This window comes from Plectrocnemia conspersa, unplaced genomic scaffold (assembly GCF_051122295.1).
Source record: "Plectrocnemia conspersa isolate PC_06_02 unplaced genomic scaffold, ASM5112229v1 ptg000004l, whole genome shotgun sequence".
In the NCBI taxonomy this organism is placed as follows: domain Eukaryota; kingdom Metazoa; phylum Arthropoda; class Insecta; order Trichoptera; family Polycentropodidae; genus Plectrocnemia; species Plectrocnemia conspersa.
In genome coordinates this window covers 5,340,914-5,358,448 of record NW_028277168.1, presented here as the reverse complement: position 1 = coordinate 5,358,448, position 17,535 = coordinate 5,340,914, and the positions used below count along the sequence as shown (strand labels likewise).

Sequence of the window (17,535 nt, the reverse complement as noted above, 5' to 3'; positions counted from 1 at the left end):
AATGATACATAGCTCCAAGATCCAGAAGCATCTGCGATATGCAGATACCCGCCGATATGTTTTCTTTGCTCAATTTGTGTGAAACCGATACACATTGTCTCCAAGCCTTCCCAATACTTTTAATACGTCTATGCATTGTTGAAACTGACTGGATTAGTTTCTCGAATAGCTGATGGATAGCTTCAGTGAAATTTGATTAGATTTCTACAGCCTGGACTTCATCTTCTATCTTTGCTTGTCTCTCACATCCCGGGCTATTCTTGATAACGAATTTGTTTAAGCCAACTTTGACATTGACGCATATCTAATGATCACCTAACAGTTCAAAAATCTTTTTAGTGGCCGTTTTTGGCGACTTTTTAAAATAAATTCATATAAAATGCAAATTCGAATAAATTTTTAATATCGTTTTGTGGATACCAACGTGGTATCAACGGCCAAAAACAACATTCATTTCGGGATCACTTTAAAATAAACATTAAATTATTACAGACAGATATATTTTATTTTTTACGTATTTTAATCTTTACTGTACATTAAATAAAAATATGTTTAGACTGTATATATTGATTTTAATAAGTAATTTATTTGCTTAACTAAATTACTTGTCAGATATATGGCTAACTGTAAAAGTAAGTAATCATATTTTAATCTTTTATTACAAATAGTGAACCGCAAGGATATAATATAGGGCTCATACTATTATTATTATATAATATTAATAGTACACTTATATGTATTAATATATATATTTCATTATATTTGCTTACGAACTTAAAATGTATATAGTTATTGACGTTTAAAATTCTCAAAAAAAAACTGTTTACTCAAATAGCTTAATAGATAGATGGTAAATAATAAGACTTTTAAGAGTAAAGCTATTGATTTTAATTATTTATTTAATAATTTTCTATTGCCAATACTACAAGGGACTTCATTACTCATACTCTACCAATAATTTTTAGATGTTTGACTATGACAATTCACTATTTACAATATGTATTCTTATAGTTTATAAGCAACGCTTTTTAATGATATAAATTAAAAAAATAGATTATACTTTACTATAAAATTGCACTGTCTAATTGTACTATAAATTCAGAATTATATTAATGTAATCATTATTTATTTTTATATTTTAAATTAAAGCTTCATGTGTGTATTAAATGTTATTATAATTAATAAATAATGAAATTATTTGTATAAAAAAAAATACAAAAGTACTGTATCATGTTACAATATAATGATAAAATATGAAGTTATATTTAAAAAAAGTTATAGATAATCCTATTTTTACTCTATTTATGCTATGCTATATTATTTTCCTTTATCTATACAAGAAATGATCGCGAAAAACCCTTTCAAACCCAGAAAAGTATCTATACATATGGATGTGTACTTTTTCGCATTCACTCTTATGTATTGAAATTAATGGAAATTGAGGGACTACAGCCTACTCTATCTTATGAAGAAGAGATAGTTTGAATTTATATGTACATATAATTATATTACCGCATATATATAAAGCATAATACGGTCCGACTGGTAACCTAGAGGCCGCAGGTTCGAGCCACGGCAGCTGACTCAAATTTTTATTTATAAAAATACTCGACTATTGTAAACATATTGATTATTAATTATAATACACATAATAATTTATTATTAATTATATAGGTATAACCGACTCCCAGACTGGGTTATAATACTTATTATGACTGATTGACTTACCCAGTTGGTACAGATTTACCCCATTGTAACGCATTGGGCTTACAACTGAAAATTAAAAAAATATATATATAATTGTACCATAATAGTTTTAATATATTTTTAATTTATCATTCTTGTTCATCTTGTATTTTTTTTATATACAATACAGCACGAGTACATTATGAAGAGATTTAAAGCATAAACCCGAATAATGTGCGAGAAAATCTCTCAACTCGTATCCCCAAGTGTATTTTCCCATTCTCTTCTATATTATCGATATCCTTGGGCATCATATCATTGTTTTATACAAACGTATATCTTTGTGGAAATATTGATGAACAGAGTGTTTACAAATGTATATTTGGTTGATTCAAAAATTCCAATAATTACATATTTATAACTTAATAGCTGTAAACTATAATATATCAAACTTTTTGATAATTGCTTTAACTTTATTATTATTTTCAGGTCTCGTGACTTTTATTTATTAACGAATAAAAACATATATATGTTATCTTTACTATGTATGTTAAAAATGTTCGAAGATTTCTATGAAAGCAATTTTTAACGCGATTTTAACGCGAGTTTCAAGAATAGAATCCCCCACAATTTGCTTTGAAAAAATACCTAAAACTTACATAAACCTGTATAGATTTCAGTACATTTTTAATTTCTTAAAAATATAAACATTTTATTAGAAAAATTATTTAATTTAAATAAGTTGTCACCTCAGACATTTTCGTCAAAAATGTCTGGTAGAAGCTAAAAAAGGTCAGCTCGAAAATTTTTGTTCAAAAATGTATGAGATGACTTTTTGAGTACTCTTTCTCTGAAATTAGGGGACAATTTATCACTTAGCTGGAATTCTGGACGGCAATTACAATTACGGGATAATCCCGGTAAATCCGAAACTGTTGACAACCATAGAATTATAAAATGTGGGAGATCATTCTTTGCTAAATTAAAACCCATGAAAACGTGTTATTCTTAAAATGACAATCCGTTGGTAAAGTTCAAGGTTCAACTATTCATATTTAATTTCTGTAACTAGTTTATATTATTAGTTGGATAATATAAACAAAACACATTCTAATAATATTTAAAATTGAACTTCCAGGCAAAAATAATATTTTAACTAAAACTGTTATTTCTGAATATTTTTTAAGCTTACTTTATTCTTAGATATAATGTGTATAATATATATAATTATCAATCTGTCTTTTCACACTCCTTGTGGTATAAAAACTTTGCAGGAGATATCCAAAAATATGTTATTCTATTATAAAAAAAATGTAATGTCCGACTCTTCATATTTTATTTCTATGTTCAAAGTTAATAATATGTATTGAAACAACCTATTTTAATGTAATTTTAATATGGTACATCAAATCGATAAAATAACATTTACATATCCAGACATTTTTATTAATTATAAATAAAGGTAGTAGGAATTTTAAGATATCTATATTTATTCGTAACGTAATTAAAATAGATATCTAAGTACTTAAAACAAACAGCTTTAATAACAGTCACTACTTTCGCCAATCAATATAAAATTCAATGAAATTCACGATATTCATTCGCGAGAAAAGGAAAATCTAGGAAAACCTAATCTGTTATGATCGATCGGAGTTATAATTATACAATAATCACTAATACTGATCTCCCAGTATTTATTTAGCATCAATAAATAAAAATAGTATTTAAAATAGTATTGAAAATATTGTCGCTGGTAAATTTGTATTGGAACTATTCCCTAACAGTTAATAATTTACTTAATATTATACAGGATGTGCAAAAAGTCACTTTACTATTTAAAATATCAAATAATTTCTTCAGGGTTAAACATTAATTGCTTTTTTTTAAATACTAAAAATAAAAGCTTAGGATTCTAATAGGTTAGCTAATAGGATTCCAACCCAGGTTTTTTCGGTAGCAGTCACAGATTTTAACCACTTGTCTATTGTGCTGGTTTTAGTAGGGATATGATTAAATCTTGTTAAGGTGATAATGTATTAGATTAAGGCTTAAGTACAAAAGTAAGTAAAATGTGACCTACATATATAGAATGACATTCAAACTTACTCTCTCGCACCCTATATAATTTTCCAGATTAATGAGACGAATCGCCTGTTAATCAATTATGAAATGACATTTTCCACTACACCCTACATCTGAGGATGACAAGGCATAATATGGAGTTGGAAAATTTAAACGATAACAATCCTGTGGGGCGATTAAAAGACACGCCCGCACAATGAGTCCGGAAGAGGACTTGTGGAAATGTTGAAAAGTCCCGTCAACGGCACTAAAGCCTCGCTTTGATTCTGTTCCGGATCTCTGGGTGTGAGGAGCGTTAGGGGATGAGATTCGAGGAGACTCGGTGGTGGCGTATGCCGTCGTCATGGCAACGACCCTCAATCTACGGCAACAAGTAGCAGCACTTACATTAAGTGGCACCACTACACTAAATCCGCTCTCGTCCTTTGAAAATCGTTCATGGGGAATTGTGCATGTGAAATCGTTGGAAATTCATATTATAAATATAGAACTAAAATATAACTGTAATGTTATTATTGTGCCAACTTGTTGCAGGCATGTGAGATTTTTGACAAACTTTAAAAGACCTTTGGCAACTGAAAATTGTTGCTTATTGAAAAATATATACTGGTCTATACATGAAAAATATGAAAAATATATACTGGGCATTAAAAAAGTTTGAGTAGCACTGTTTTACGTGATTTTTTTTATTCCCAGAGAAGCTTATTAATAACGATTTTGGAAGACTAACCATACATACCATTTTCTACGGGACAGTGCTTTTTTTATCTCTAACCTAGCCGTCCTCTCCTTTTAACAAGAGTTTCATTTTGTAGCTCTTATAAATTTTAATACTTAAAGTAAATATTATATAAAGAGATATCATGTCTCACAGAAACAACCACCAACAGGTCAACGTTTTCTAAATAACAGTTCTTAAATGGTTTCGAAAAGCAGTTTGACATTCACATATGGTCGCCAGACAATTTTTTTTACCAAGAACATATTTACTCTTCTATTTTTAGAATCAAAAAGAAAAACCAATTAATGTTGAACCCTGAAGAAGTAAAGTGACTTTTTGCACACCCTGTATTAAGTAAATTTTTCAATAAACGACAATATTTTCAATAATTACAAATTATTAAAATAATGTAATACTTTTTTCTTTATTGATACTAAATAAATTCATATGATAGAGAGGTGAAAGATATACCTTGCTCCACTCTCGGGGGTTTCAACTTGGGCCCTCTGCTCTTTACGTTATTTGTTAATGACATCGACACAGTAGTTACAGATTCGAGTTTTATCAATCAAGCAATTGGGGATTCTCCCTACACGTAAACGATGTCTGCGATAAATCTTCCAAGATGCTCGACTTTGTTATGAGAAACGCGTTTCACTTTAGCAATCCGTTAGTTATTTGCTTCTTCAATGACACTAGTTCCGTCGTTCTTGAATCTATAATTTAGAATTCCAGAATAACCAAATACTCTCCTTCAATCAAAAAAATTCAAAAATGGTTCTCAATATACCTTTACGTTCATGTATCCCAGCTCCTTTCTTTTATGAACGTTAGGATACGATTCGCTAAATTTTCACAGAAATTTCTATGTCGGTAAGGATTTCTTTAAACTAAATCTCTACTCAAGTTTCATTTAAAAAAATATGACGAATAAGCTAAGCAATAGGCTCTGTAATGCGACGAAACCTATAATGGAGATACCAAAAATATTCCTATCAGTAAAAATGCCGCTGGAATAAGTTCTCAAATTATTTACAATAAATGTAACATATACATATTTAATTAAAATGTTTAATACTGTAATTGATCATATATATAATTCATAAGTTAATTATTAAACTTGATTCCATTGACCGACATCTGACCTGAGATATTTTATTTTTATATAATTAATAAAAATTTCACTAGTAATACACCCTAATAGAACCTTCTATCTGCAAAAAGGAATGTGATATAAAAGTAAAGAAAGCTAAAAAACTCTCACGGAACATCACAAAGTAAAATAATGATCTGAAACGGGCGTTGGTAGCTTTATTCAATGCTGACTTATTGTAAACCGAAAATCAGTATTCCGATAAAGATAATATATGTAATGAATTTCACTCTGTCTTAAACACCAGCCTTTTTAAATATTGTTTTTTTTTTATATTTATGAAGAGATTTTAATGACCGGAATAGATGTAATTTTATAAATGCCTAAAAGTCATTGGTGACCTTGAATATATTACAAAATATATCAGTTGGTTTAGATTAAACGTGTGTTACTCTTATGCCTTTAGAATCTAGAGGCATAAGAGTAAAGAGTTCATGTAGGCCTACATGAGCTTTTGCCTCCATTTGACTCGTTATGAACGAACGAACAAAAACAGGGACGTCATTTGGGGGAGGCAAGGGAAGTATTTGCCCCCCCCCCCTCAACCACACCAGGGAACGCCAAATTTTATCCATCGTTTTATGAGTGTATGCATACTTCACAATAACGCGATATTAACCCGTATTGCATTGCATGTAGAAGCAAACACAACACAAACTCATGTTTTTGCTTCTATGTATATGCACAAATAAAGCAGTGTATAAAATATGGCCACTGTAGCGTTAGCTGTATTAGACGGTGTATTGACTTTTATTAACGATTGGTAAGCTGCTTGAATTAAACCGATGAATGCCGAACTAACTAAACGGATTGTCACAAAAATAAAATGCAAAAATTGCATCAAAATAAATTATATTGTTTTTAAATATTCTTCTTTGATGAGGCCCATTTCCACTTCTCTTGGTATGTTAATGAGCAAATTTTCCGCATATGGGGCGAGGAAAATTCTCGTGTGATTCACAAGACCATTACATGCCCAAAAAATGACTGGTGTACATTGTGGTACTTTTTTGAAAACAACGAAGGTCGAACTGTAACAGATTATTTTTGGCACTAAATCAAAGATATTGATGTGGAAGATATGTGATTCTAACAAGACGGCGCAACTTGCCACACATCGGGTGCAACGTTGAATGTTTTGCGTATAAGTTCCCAGGTCGCATTATTTCACGTTCTGGTGACTGGCCGCCAAAATCATGCTATTCAACGTCGTTGAATTTTTTTGTGGGGTTACGCTAAGAATCGTGTCTATGCTGACAAACCCGAAACGTTAGAGCACCTAAAAATCAACATCCGCAAAGTTATAATTGAGATACCGCCCGAAATGTACGAAAAAGTCATCGAAAATTACATCAAAAGGATTGGTTGCTACTGCAAAAGAATCAGAGACACCGTTTTATTGATATTATTAACAAATTAAAAATCCGAAGATATCCTTAAATTTGTTTTTAAAAAAAAGTTCGAAAACTGAAGTTGGATCACCCTTTATAATTCAAAAACAGTTGAAAATTAATTTATGATGCTTTCGATACTACATACAAATAAAGACAATATTTGGAAATGGAATTAGAAATAAGCTTTCATTTTTACATTTATTTTATTAACAGAATATTATTGTTTTATATAATAAATTATTTAGAAAGTCCATGAGTTAATACAATAAAAATTACAGAAAAGCAATCCCATCAAAAATAAATAGTAATAATTAAAAAGCGAATCTTTGGAATTAGAAAAATAGTTTTAAAGAAAACGTTATTCAAGTACAGTTTACTTGATGAATAACTAGACAAAATATTACATACATAAATACAAATCAGTCGAATTATATAAATATGACAAATAAATAACAAGATACGAAATTATTTAAACACCACAATCAACCTAAAAAAGCTTAATCTTACGGAAAATATAGTACAAACTCAAGATTCAATCATTAAATCAGTTAACACATTATGAATATCATCATAAGCCTTTTTCATGTTCATCAAAAGTGGTAAAACTCTGCTTTTATACGTCTGATCGTCTAAATTCACAGTACACGAGTGTTGCAACGCACTCATCGTCTTCTCCATCTCTCTGAGATGAATCAGAGAATCTTCTGAGTCGACACTAACATTATCCGCTTCAGACGAATCGTTCAATATGTTTTGGAGCATTTCGAAGAAATCTGTTTTATAAAACGATACATCACCGAATTTACCCTTTTCGATGAACATATTCCGTTGTGACTCCAATTCGACTCTTCTCTGTTCGGCTGCTTGCAAATCTGACGTGAGACGCTTCATCTCAGACTGCAGCTGATTTTCGACAGCTTTTCGTTGCATTTCAGTTTTTAAATCTCGGACGACTGGTGAATATGTTTTGTCGACTTTCATAAGCTTTTCGTGAACGTTGTTTTTCGTCGACTTTAATCTCTCAATCTAATAATAAAAAAATATGAGTTTGAATCTTCTTCTAAAAATATTGCTTTACAATAAAAGAGTGCTAAATCGTCTATTTAACTAATTGAAACATTGAAAAAATATATAGATTTTCCAAATTTAGAATGTCTTGGCTTAAACTAATTTATAATAAAAAGTTTGTGTTTATATATCCCACTAATTTGAGGATAAACTTATCATGTAATAATAATATATTGTAGCTAATGATCATAATTAAAGTTTCTGAACTTAAGAAGCAAATAATTTACTTCGAATGCCATTCATTTTAAATCTAATATAAAATAGGCACACTATAGTTATATCGGTTAATTAAAAATATACCTCTTGTCGAAGTTGCCGAATGACTTTAAATTGAGGATCTTCATTGATTGAAACCCTGTTGATTATTCGCCGAGCTTGACAAGCGTAACGTAGCGTTGCTAATGTTTCCTCTAAAGCTGAAGTATCTGGCGAAATTGTGGCAAGCATTACAGTAAACGAGTTATCACCTAAATTTTCCTGAAAATATTATAAAATATAAATACAAATTATAATACGATTAATTATTTATTGCATTAGATATTCACCTTTAATAACCAAGTTAATACTGATTCTCTATAAGGAACAAAGGTATTTTTCTTCATATCCGATAAGCAAGTAATGACCTTTCCTAACGTCAGCAATGATTTATTTATACTCAAGCCTTCTCTGTATCTATCTCCGGAAATATGAGCTACAGCAACACGTTCACTCCCCGCCAAATCAACTAAACTCATCTTTGATCTGATAGAAACGCCTTCAATGCAAGTTGATATCATAATTTCTAAAATACTGTGCGATCGAGAAGATCGATGGTTATACAAAGTAGCAGCTGTAACTCTGCGAGTGTTACCCAAAGTAACTAAAACTTTGATATCTTCATAAGAGTTGGCTCGATGCATACTTAGATTTTCAACATACGGTCCCGATAGAGGATGTTCGCGTACTTTCAATGCTACTTTAGTGACAGAATCTTTAGATTCGCCCAATAAATCATATATTTTCTCATTGTATATTTCGTAATAACTAACTGAGATCACATACTCGTGACTAGATTCGGTCACTGTTTTAAATAGTTCATGGCAAGTTCTCGGAATGATACCAGCTTCGTTTGTTTGGAAACAATTATCGGGCCCCATCATGCTGTACGTCTTTCCGGATCCGGTTTGACCGTAAGCGAATAAACACGTATTATAACCTTTCACAGCTTTTTCCAGAAGAGGTGCCGCCATCTCATCAAATATATTCCTCTGAGTAGAAAATCCAGTGTCTTTCGCATCCGAGGACCAAAACACTCTATCGTAATTATAAGTAACACTAGTTTTAGATGAAACGTTAGCTTCTATGTGACGAGGTCCACCCGATAGAGCGATAGGTTGTGTAGAGCTACACGGAGGACGAACTCTGACTCCGACGCAAATCCTTCCACTTTCGCTTTCATTGTCGGTCGAACTTCTCGGGGTCGACGTTTCTTCGGCATTGTCCCGATTTTCTTTCATCCCACTTCTCAAACTGCAGGGTGTTTTAACCAGATTTCGATTAGGAGTGCTTTTTGGAGTACTGAAACCCCGAGATGGTGTGCTTGTTTTATTATTTTTCTGTTTAACATGCGGGAAGCTCATCTCGGCGGTTATCTTGATGTCCAGCGATGACCTTTTGCAGTTATTACTCATGCTGATTGAAAAAACTGGTTTAACGGTCAAAAAGCGAAGTGCAGCCGACCACTGACAGATGAACAAGTCTAACGACAATTTCAAAACATTAGTGACGTGCCATTTTCGTAAATCACTAGTTATATTAGACGAAAATTAAAAAATAATAGCTATATCCAGTATTACCAATCATTACGCACAAAAATATATAATATAATGCTAAAGCTTAAAAAATATACTTTCATTTTTATTAAGTTTAATTTTAAAAAATGTTTTTTACAGAAAATTGGGTAATACCGAACATTATATATGAGGAAGTCTTTTAATTTCAACTCACATTGCGATACAAAAATATTTTTCATAAAAATTATATGACATATTATAAAATGAGTGAAATGTGATAAAAAGTCGATTACAAAATAAATCAATATATGTATAATAATCTAGCATTGGAATTGCCTTTAATTTTAATTTTTTTTTTTTTAAATTAAGAAATTATTTACTAAGAAGTAAATTTTGTTATAACAAAGTTTTATTTTTTAAATGCCATATATTTTGTAAACAATAATTGTGGGGTGCCTAGATTTTATTTATTTATTTATTAAATCTTTCGTTATAACCAGACAAGCGTAACCCCAATGCGTTACTACTGGATAAAACTGTACCAACGGAGTAAGTCAATCAGATATAATGAATACCTACAAATAAGTAATAATCACCAGACTAAAAGTCTGGGAACCGATTACATCTATGTTCATAATTATAAATTATTATGCGTAATATAATTTATTACCAATAGAAGTCACTACAGCTGAGGCCGGTTTTTTTATTATTTGCGTATTTTTTTATAAATAAAATTCGAATTAAAGACTACGTTATTCCGTCCTTAACTTTAATTTTAATAAAAATAACTTTCATGAGGCAGCAAAGACATTATTGCAAGCGATGAGTCCTTATATATAAGTATTAATTTGCGATATGTTTATGCTATGTGGAATTTCCAGTGGATAATTAAAAACTTTATTTATTTTAAAAACTTTTTTCCTTTTATTTGACTTGCATTCAAAAGCAATCAAACCTCCTTACCGTCCTTACTATTTTTGTAACGATAATTAAGTTAATAAACTTACACTTAAACGTTCTACACTAGCTACAGTAATTGGAAAAGTGAAAAATAATATATAAGTTGTATACACTTCAGATATTTCGCTATTCATACAAGTATAATTTGAAATTAATAAGTCCGAAAACTTACCGACATCATTGAATTAAGACCATTTCTTAATGATGATAATATTTGAATTATTTGAAATTGTAATTAGTCTTTAAACACTTCAGAATATTTGTCCTTAAGCGTTAAGCACTGGTTTAAAATGTCCGCATCTGACAATTAACCATTTTTTTAGAAACCAAAAATATAAAAAAAATTAATGTTTGCGTTCCAAGAAAACGTTCGTTTATTTGTATTTAAATCTAATCAATAATGTTATAAAATACTTCGCATTTTATTACTTGATATGTATTTATCATAATATTTATATTGTTTTTAATACGATTTAACACATCTGTCGCTTTGTTGATCACCACATTTCGTTTTTATAAAGTTTTTCATGTAAAATTTATTTTATTTTAACTTTGTATAAATGAACACAAATAAATACGAAATTAAATGTAGTCGTCGTCTTTTTTATTCTAAATGCTTCTTCTCTCTTATCTCTTTTTGTAGATTTTAAATTATTATCAATTAGTACTTTATTAATATCATTATATCGTAATTTTACTGCTAATATGGTGTCCTGTAAAAAAGGCGCAAAACATAAGAGCATTAACTAAACAACACGGCGACAAAGTAGCGCAAGAAAACTAAAAATGATTTAAGCCATATAATTTGCCAATTCTTGTTATTTAATTTTCAGAAACTGTGAATAAAAAACAAATTATTTTTTTTCAATTAAATTAAACTTTAGCTCAAAAACCACCTGCTGTGCTCATTCATGTCTTCTGAGTTTTTAGATCTATTCAAACCCAAGCCTATCCTAGAAAACTGAACCATTATACTCGTTTAGCTTAGGTTTAGGTTTGAACGACAAATGAACGTTTCGCAACTGTCAAGTTTTTTGACAGTTTGGGATACGCAGTAGGCGCGCATACGCACAGCACTCGGGAATAACAATTGGTGGTTTTTGAGCGTTGCGCTGTGATAATTAGCAAGTACTATAAATACTATCACGTTGCTACTATATTAGGTACCTGAAATATTTTTGGCGTTTGTTACTAATTTTCCCGATTTATTGTTATAAATAGGTAATAAGTCGTTTTTGAAATTGCTTAGACCAAATATAAAATTAAATATTGCTCTACCATCTGTCAAATCGCTACGATCATAACCTATTTCATGCGATATCAAATCTACTAAATTGTTTACGTTACATAATATAAAATCATCAAAAATGCTTAGAAATGGATTATACCATATTCAAAAATTATTTACACAATATAATAGACCAATAATAACAAATTTACAATATAAATTGACAAATATAAAATATTTTCATGAAAATTTAAAGCGTTTTCAATCATTGCAATTAAAAAATAGTCCTTTTACAACAAACGGTAAGGTAATGCTTGGATTTTCAATACTAACACTACTCGGTATGGATAAAAAGACTGTCGTGGATGAAATTGTTATGAATTTAAAGCGATCAATATTGATGATGCGACAGGAAAAATATCAACAGGTTAATAATAATCCCACTAAGAGCATATATTTTAATATTTACAAAACATTTATTAATATGTATTTAATATTTAAGGCAGAGCAACTACTTCACTTAACGTTAAGATTAGCACAGCAAACTCAAAACGAACTAGCCATTACGTATATATACGATGTTATGGCAAACTTGGCTTTTGTGCAAAATTATTTCGATAAAGCGGAAAAATTATTCGTCGTCGTAATGCAACGCCTTCTTGCAGAAGGATATGCGGAAAGTGATAAAAAGGTTATTATAAAGTGTATATTTCGTATAAATTGCTTTTAATGCTTCAAAATATTATAATTACTTTTAGAATATTCACATTAGCTTAAAATTAGCACGTATATGTCACCTAAAAGGGGAAAATGAAAAAGCAAAAATTGGTTTCGATTGGTGCTTTAATCATTTTGATGTGTTAATTAAAAATCCTGACTTGACTGATGATGATAAGTTATTATATGCTCTCGGAAAAGATTGGTTGGTTTATATTAAGTTATTTATGCTGTTGAATATATTTAAATGTATATTAATTTACTTCATAGGTATGGTCATTATTTATTTCACATGGGATATAACGACAAAGCTTACATATTATTAGAAGAATCATATGAAATAATGAAAAATTATGAAGAAGATAACATGGAAAACATTGTTGTTTTATTGAGTGATATGGCTACAATTAAAGAAACAGTTTGTTATATTCTTATTGATTTACTTTTATTTTTATTGAATTTGTATTTATTCAATTATTTTTTTAGCAAAACGACTTGGTCAACTCTGAAAAGTTATTAAGAAAAGCCATCAAAATAGGCTTAGAAATACCCAAATATAAAGATCTACCTGTATTATATGTAAATCTGGGGCGATTGCTTATACAAATGGATCTTTTAGAAGAAGCCAGAAAAAACTGTGGTCGTGGCTTTAAATTAGCAAGTGAATTGAAAGCAAACAAGTATAAAAATGAAGCTTTAAAATGCCTAGCAGAAGTTAAGCGGGCAAAATAATGATAATGTCATAAATTTGTTTTAATAAATGTGCTATGTAAATAAATTATATTTTATTATTTAAATAGATATACTCGTTGAAAAAAATATTTTTGTGATTTAAACACTTACACCTATTCTTTTAAATTAGGGGTATGCAAAATATCGATCATATAGGTGAAATAAATCTAATAGATTGAAAATAATAGTAAAAAACCAACCACAAATATATTTAGAATTCTATTCATGAGATTTTATGCATTGGATTATTTAAAAACAAAGAAATAGAGATAGTTTCTAAGTAGATTTTATCAAACTTTACACTTGACAAGTGATAAATGATATAATAAATAATATATCTTGTGAAAACTATTTTTATATGACACTACAAAAAAACTGTAATATTGTAATAGAATACTTAATCTATTTAATTAGTATTTTTAATTTTAAAACTATACATAAATTTAGTATGAAAAAAATCTTCTACAATCTTGGCATTTTCCACATTTTTCCCCATTAAAATACTTTTATATATATTTCAAGAAGGAAATATTTACCCATTTGCAATTTCGACAATCAGTATGTTTGCTAAATGGCGTTTCTGACACGCCAAATATACAAAAATAAACAGCTGTGTGAAACCTCTTTAGATTTAAGATTTTACCACCCATCAAGAAGAGAAACATATTTAATATAAATGTGGTTTATATTTATTTCATGGCTTCGAACCGGAAAAACCGTTATTTTTGTCAGAACGAAAACTGGAGCTGAGGCGAAAAATATATTGGTTAAATTGGGTTCGGCACATATTCAAACACTTTATTAAAATGCAAGCTATGCAACATTTGAAAAATATTTGGAACAAATTACAATTTTTAGAGAAAACAATTATCTAGTGAAACTTCCAATGAAAAAGTAGATGATTTTAAAGATTTTTAAGAAGTATAGATTTCCTATTTCTTCAGATGTGGATATTAAATAACTCTAATGTATTTTGGAAGTAAAATAAAAATACATATCCTCGCTTATACAAAATTGCAATGGTGGTATTAGGAGCTCCAGTAACATAAGTTAGTATTGAAAGAGCCTTCTCTGGTTTAAAGTTTATTCTACGAGAAAATAGAAATAGTTTTAATGAAAATACATTAAAAGATATTTTAATAATTAGAAGTAACTACGAATTTGTTTCGTTTACATATGTTTCGTTTAATACATTATATTTTTATCATATATTATATACTTCTAGTTCTAATTGTTATATCGTTAATTAAATATTCATTATTTTTAATTATAATATATTATTATATCGATTCATGTAGTAATGCTTATTAGAAGATAAGGAATAAAATGTTCTAAATTATGGTAAAAAATAAATTATTAATACAAATAAGAACATTTAAAAAATTTAATCACTCGTAACTAAACTGAAAACCAAAAAAATGTTATTTTTTCCAGAACGAAAATCTTAAAAAAAACTGATAAATTTATTTTTTATTGAACTGGAACAAAAACCGAAATGAAAAAATTACATTTTGAAGCCCTGCTGTGTTGTTTTCAAATAGTGATGCCAAATGAATGTTAACTATTAATGCACAATATCACAACAGCAATCTAAAAATGGTGCGTCAATTCACCTTCATGGTATGAGTATTCACACAAAGGAATTTATAGTAACTTGGTAGATTGCTGAAGAGACTACAATTTTTTCGCCAAGTTAAGTGTAGTCAAATATTGATTGATAATAAAATTCTTATAAAAAAATTATATGTAACACATATCGAAGATGTTTTTACATCTTCAACAAAGGTTTTCGCAAATCTTAAACAAGTAAAATATTTTTTAATAATTTATAAAATAAAATCCCAATATACATATATTATATGTATATAATAAAATACAGATTAAATTTTTTTTGTTATATATTATAATTTAAATAGAATATTAAAAGCTGTAACCACACCTATCGCAGTATTCATAAGTTTACCCATTATTTTTTAAATGAAATAAATTGTATTGCATATAATATTTTATTTAGCACAAAAATATAATATTTATAAATTTAGTTAAAATGTTTAAATTTAATATAAAACGATTAAGTATAACATCACTTATTTATTGTACGCTAAGAGATTTTTTTATTAAATAATTGCTATTAGGTTGCTACATAAGTTATGTAACATTTTAAAAAAGAATTAAAATTAGAAAGTTAAACAAACTTATGCAGCAATCTAATGTTATGAAACTAATGGAATTAATAAAACAATTAGTCTAAAATTCGATCTACTCATATTTAGCTATTATCACCATCATGCCGACTCCGGCCAATAAAGCGACAATCTCTTTCAGCGATTGCAAATATTTAGTCGAAGCATCTTCCAAAAGTTCCGGTATAACTGAAACAGTAGCAATATAAATAAAACCGCCAGCTGTGAATGGCAAAATCCAAGTGGTAACAGCGTCAAAGTTATCTTGCAGCAATATAGAGATCGTAGTTCCTCCTAGTGCTCCAACAGCCGTTAAAAGTTGAAGAGACATTGCTTTCCTCCTCGAACAACCAGATTGCAGAAGAATTGCAAAATCGCCTATTTCGTGCGGAATCTCGTGAAGTAAAATTGTTATAGTAGTTATAATACCGATTGTATCACCGGCAATGTAAGAAGCTCCAATAGCTAAGCCGTCGGTAAAGTTGTGCGTAAAATCTGCAGCAAGATTCAAATATCCAGCTACTTTAATTTCATTGCTCTTGTTCTTTTTACTCTTTTTATCATGGCTGTGGCCGTGTCCGCCGTTTAAGATCCTCACAAATTTTTCGACAATCAAAAATGCTATTATTCCCGCTAAAACTCCTAGTCCGACACTCATATCGTGCTTATGTTCTCCGCCCGCTGCATGAGAATGTTCATTATGATCGTGGTCGTGGTTGTGATCATGAGGAGATACAGCATGTGGAATCAAATGCAGAAATGCGTCACCGAGCAATCCTCCCGATGCGAAAGCGAGGAGGACCTTTAACAGAGGTTTTTTCTCGGCAGAACCGTCTACTGGTACAAAGTACAAGATGAGATATGGAGCGGCACTGATTAAAAGCGTCGAGCCCATCGCGTAGCTCCACAAGTGGTATTTCTCATCGTCGCTGAGGACCTTGCGTTCTGTGTGATGATGTGCATGGTCGTGTTCCTCGTGATGGTGGTCGTGTTCTTTGTGGTGTGTTTTAGGTTCGTTGGCGACTTTTGAGTATTTAAACGACGGAGGTTCGCCGTGAGAGTGTCCATGCGAGTCTTCATCGTGCGTATGACCGTGAGCTTTACACCATTGCGCACAACCAAATATTAAAATCGATAACAATACAATAGTTAGGCCCCGAAAGCTCATTTTCAATTTAATTAGATTAATTCAAAAAAATGCTATATTCAAAATGCCACATAAGCCGTAACTTAACCTAATATGGAATCAAACAAACGTCAAAGATAATGCCTAGATGTTGCCATAAACAAATATTTTTTAATTGTCATACTTACTTTATTACAAAATAAACAATTAAGAATTTAATAAACCACTATTTTATAGATTGAATATATATTAGCAACGAAATAATACGTTATTGACAATTAATTTCTAAGATTGCTTATTACTAACTCATGTATTAATGATGAGGAGTCGATTTAACCTTTTGCTGTTATGTTTTTCAAAATTTTAGCGAAACATTTCTCGATACACAATTTAAAATTATTTAAGAAAAAACTATTAACTAGGATGATCAGACATCCTCCTTTGACGAGACACTCTTATTTACTTATTTAAATTAAATTAAGACCATCGTGACTTAACAGGTAACCCCAATGCGTTACAATGGTCGAAAACAATACATTGTTTATTATTATTTCAATACTCAAAAATATATAATTAAAATAATACATAGATAAAATATTTAAATTATATGATACAAACCGAACCAGCTTCTCGAATAATATACATATTATAAGTATACGTATATTATACATAAAGATGGAAAAATATATTCATCTGGCGCACATAATCGAATA

At 29.7% G+C, this 17,535-nt stretch overlaps 3 protein-coding genes across 3 annotated transcripts; 1 reads left to right on the top strand and 2 right to left on the bottom strand.

Annotated features, from left to right (window-relative positions):
- Window positions 1-7,361: 7,361 nt before the first annotated feature.
- neb (kinesin family member nebbish) lies at window positions 7,362-9,864 on the bottom strand. The gene is made up of 3 exons (XM_088184302.1): window positions 8,650-9,864; window positions 8,405-8,581; window positions 7,362-8,062 (listed from the first exon to the last, which is right to left on the bottom strand). Exons 1-3 carry the CDS (start codon window positions 9,772-9,774, stop codon window positions 7,562-7,564), a joined length of 1,803 nt encoding a protein of 600 aa, XP_088040428.1. The 5' UTR covers window positions 9,775-9,864; the 3' UTR covers window positions 7,362-7,561.
- A 2,236-nt stretch (window positions 9,865-12,100) lies between these two features.
- Ttc19 (tetratricopeptide repeat domain 19) lies at window positions 12,101-13,559 on the top strand. The gene is made up of 5 exons (XM_088184060.1): window positions 12,101-12,491; window positions 12,567-12,755; window positions 12,823-12,986; window positions 13,052-13,199; window positions 13,268-13,559. Exons 1-5 carry the CDS (start codon window positions 12,204-12,206, stop codon window positions 13,511-13,513), a joined length of 1,035 nt encoding a protein of 344 aa, XP_088040186.1. The 5' UTR covers window positions 12,101-12,203; the 3' UTR covers window positions 13,514-13,559.
- A 1,948-nt stretch (window positions 13,560-15,507) lies between these two features.
- Window positions 15,508-16,955, bottom strand: Catsup (zinc transporter catecholamines up). Its single transcript, XM_088185051.1, has one exon. It carries the CDS (start codon window positions 16,862-16,864, stop codon window positions 15,773-15,775), a length of 1,092 nt encoding a protein of 363 aa, XP_088041177.1. The 5' UTR covers window positions 16,865-16,955; the 3' UTR covers window positions 15,508-15,772.
- Between the last annotated feature and the right edge of the window lie 580 nt (window positions 16,956-17,535).

What these genes read in the sequence shown, in the direction of transcription:
- Ttc19 (XM_088184060.1), top strand. Translation starts at nt 12,204, where the DNA reads ATGCTTAGAAATGGATTATACCATATTCAAAAATTATTTACACAATAT. An exon ending in GACAGGAAAAATATCAACAG is followed by an intron (nt 12,492 to 12,566) that starts GTTAATAATAAT and finishes TTAATATTTAAG; the next exon opens with GCAGAGCAACTACTTCACTT. An exon ending in ATGCGGAAAGTGATAAAAAG is followed by an intron (nt 12,756 to 12,822) that starts GTTATTATAAAG and finishes AATTACTTTTAG; the next exon opens with AATATTCACATTAGCTTAAA.
- neb (XM_088184302.1), bottom strand. Translation starts at nt 9,774, where the DNA reads ATGAGTAATAACTGCAAAAGGTCATCGCTGGACATCAAGATAACCGCC. An exon ending in TATTAACTTGGTTATTAAAG is followed by an intron (nt 8,582 to 8,649) that starts GTGAATATCTAA and finishes TAATATTTTCAG; the next exon opens with GAAAATTTAGGTGATAACTC. An exon ending in TTCGGCAACTTCGACAAGAG is followed by an intron (nt 8,063 to 8,404) that starts GTATATTTTTAA and finishes TTTTATTATTAG; the next exon opens with ATTGAGAGATTAAAGTCGAC.
- Catsup (XM_088185051.1), bottom strand. Translation starts at nt 16,864, where the DNA reads ATGAGCTTTCGGGGCCTAACTATTGTATTGTTATCGATTTTAATATTT.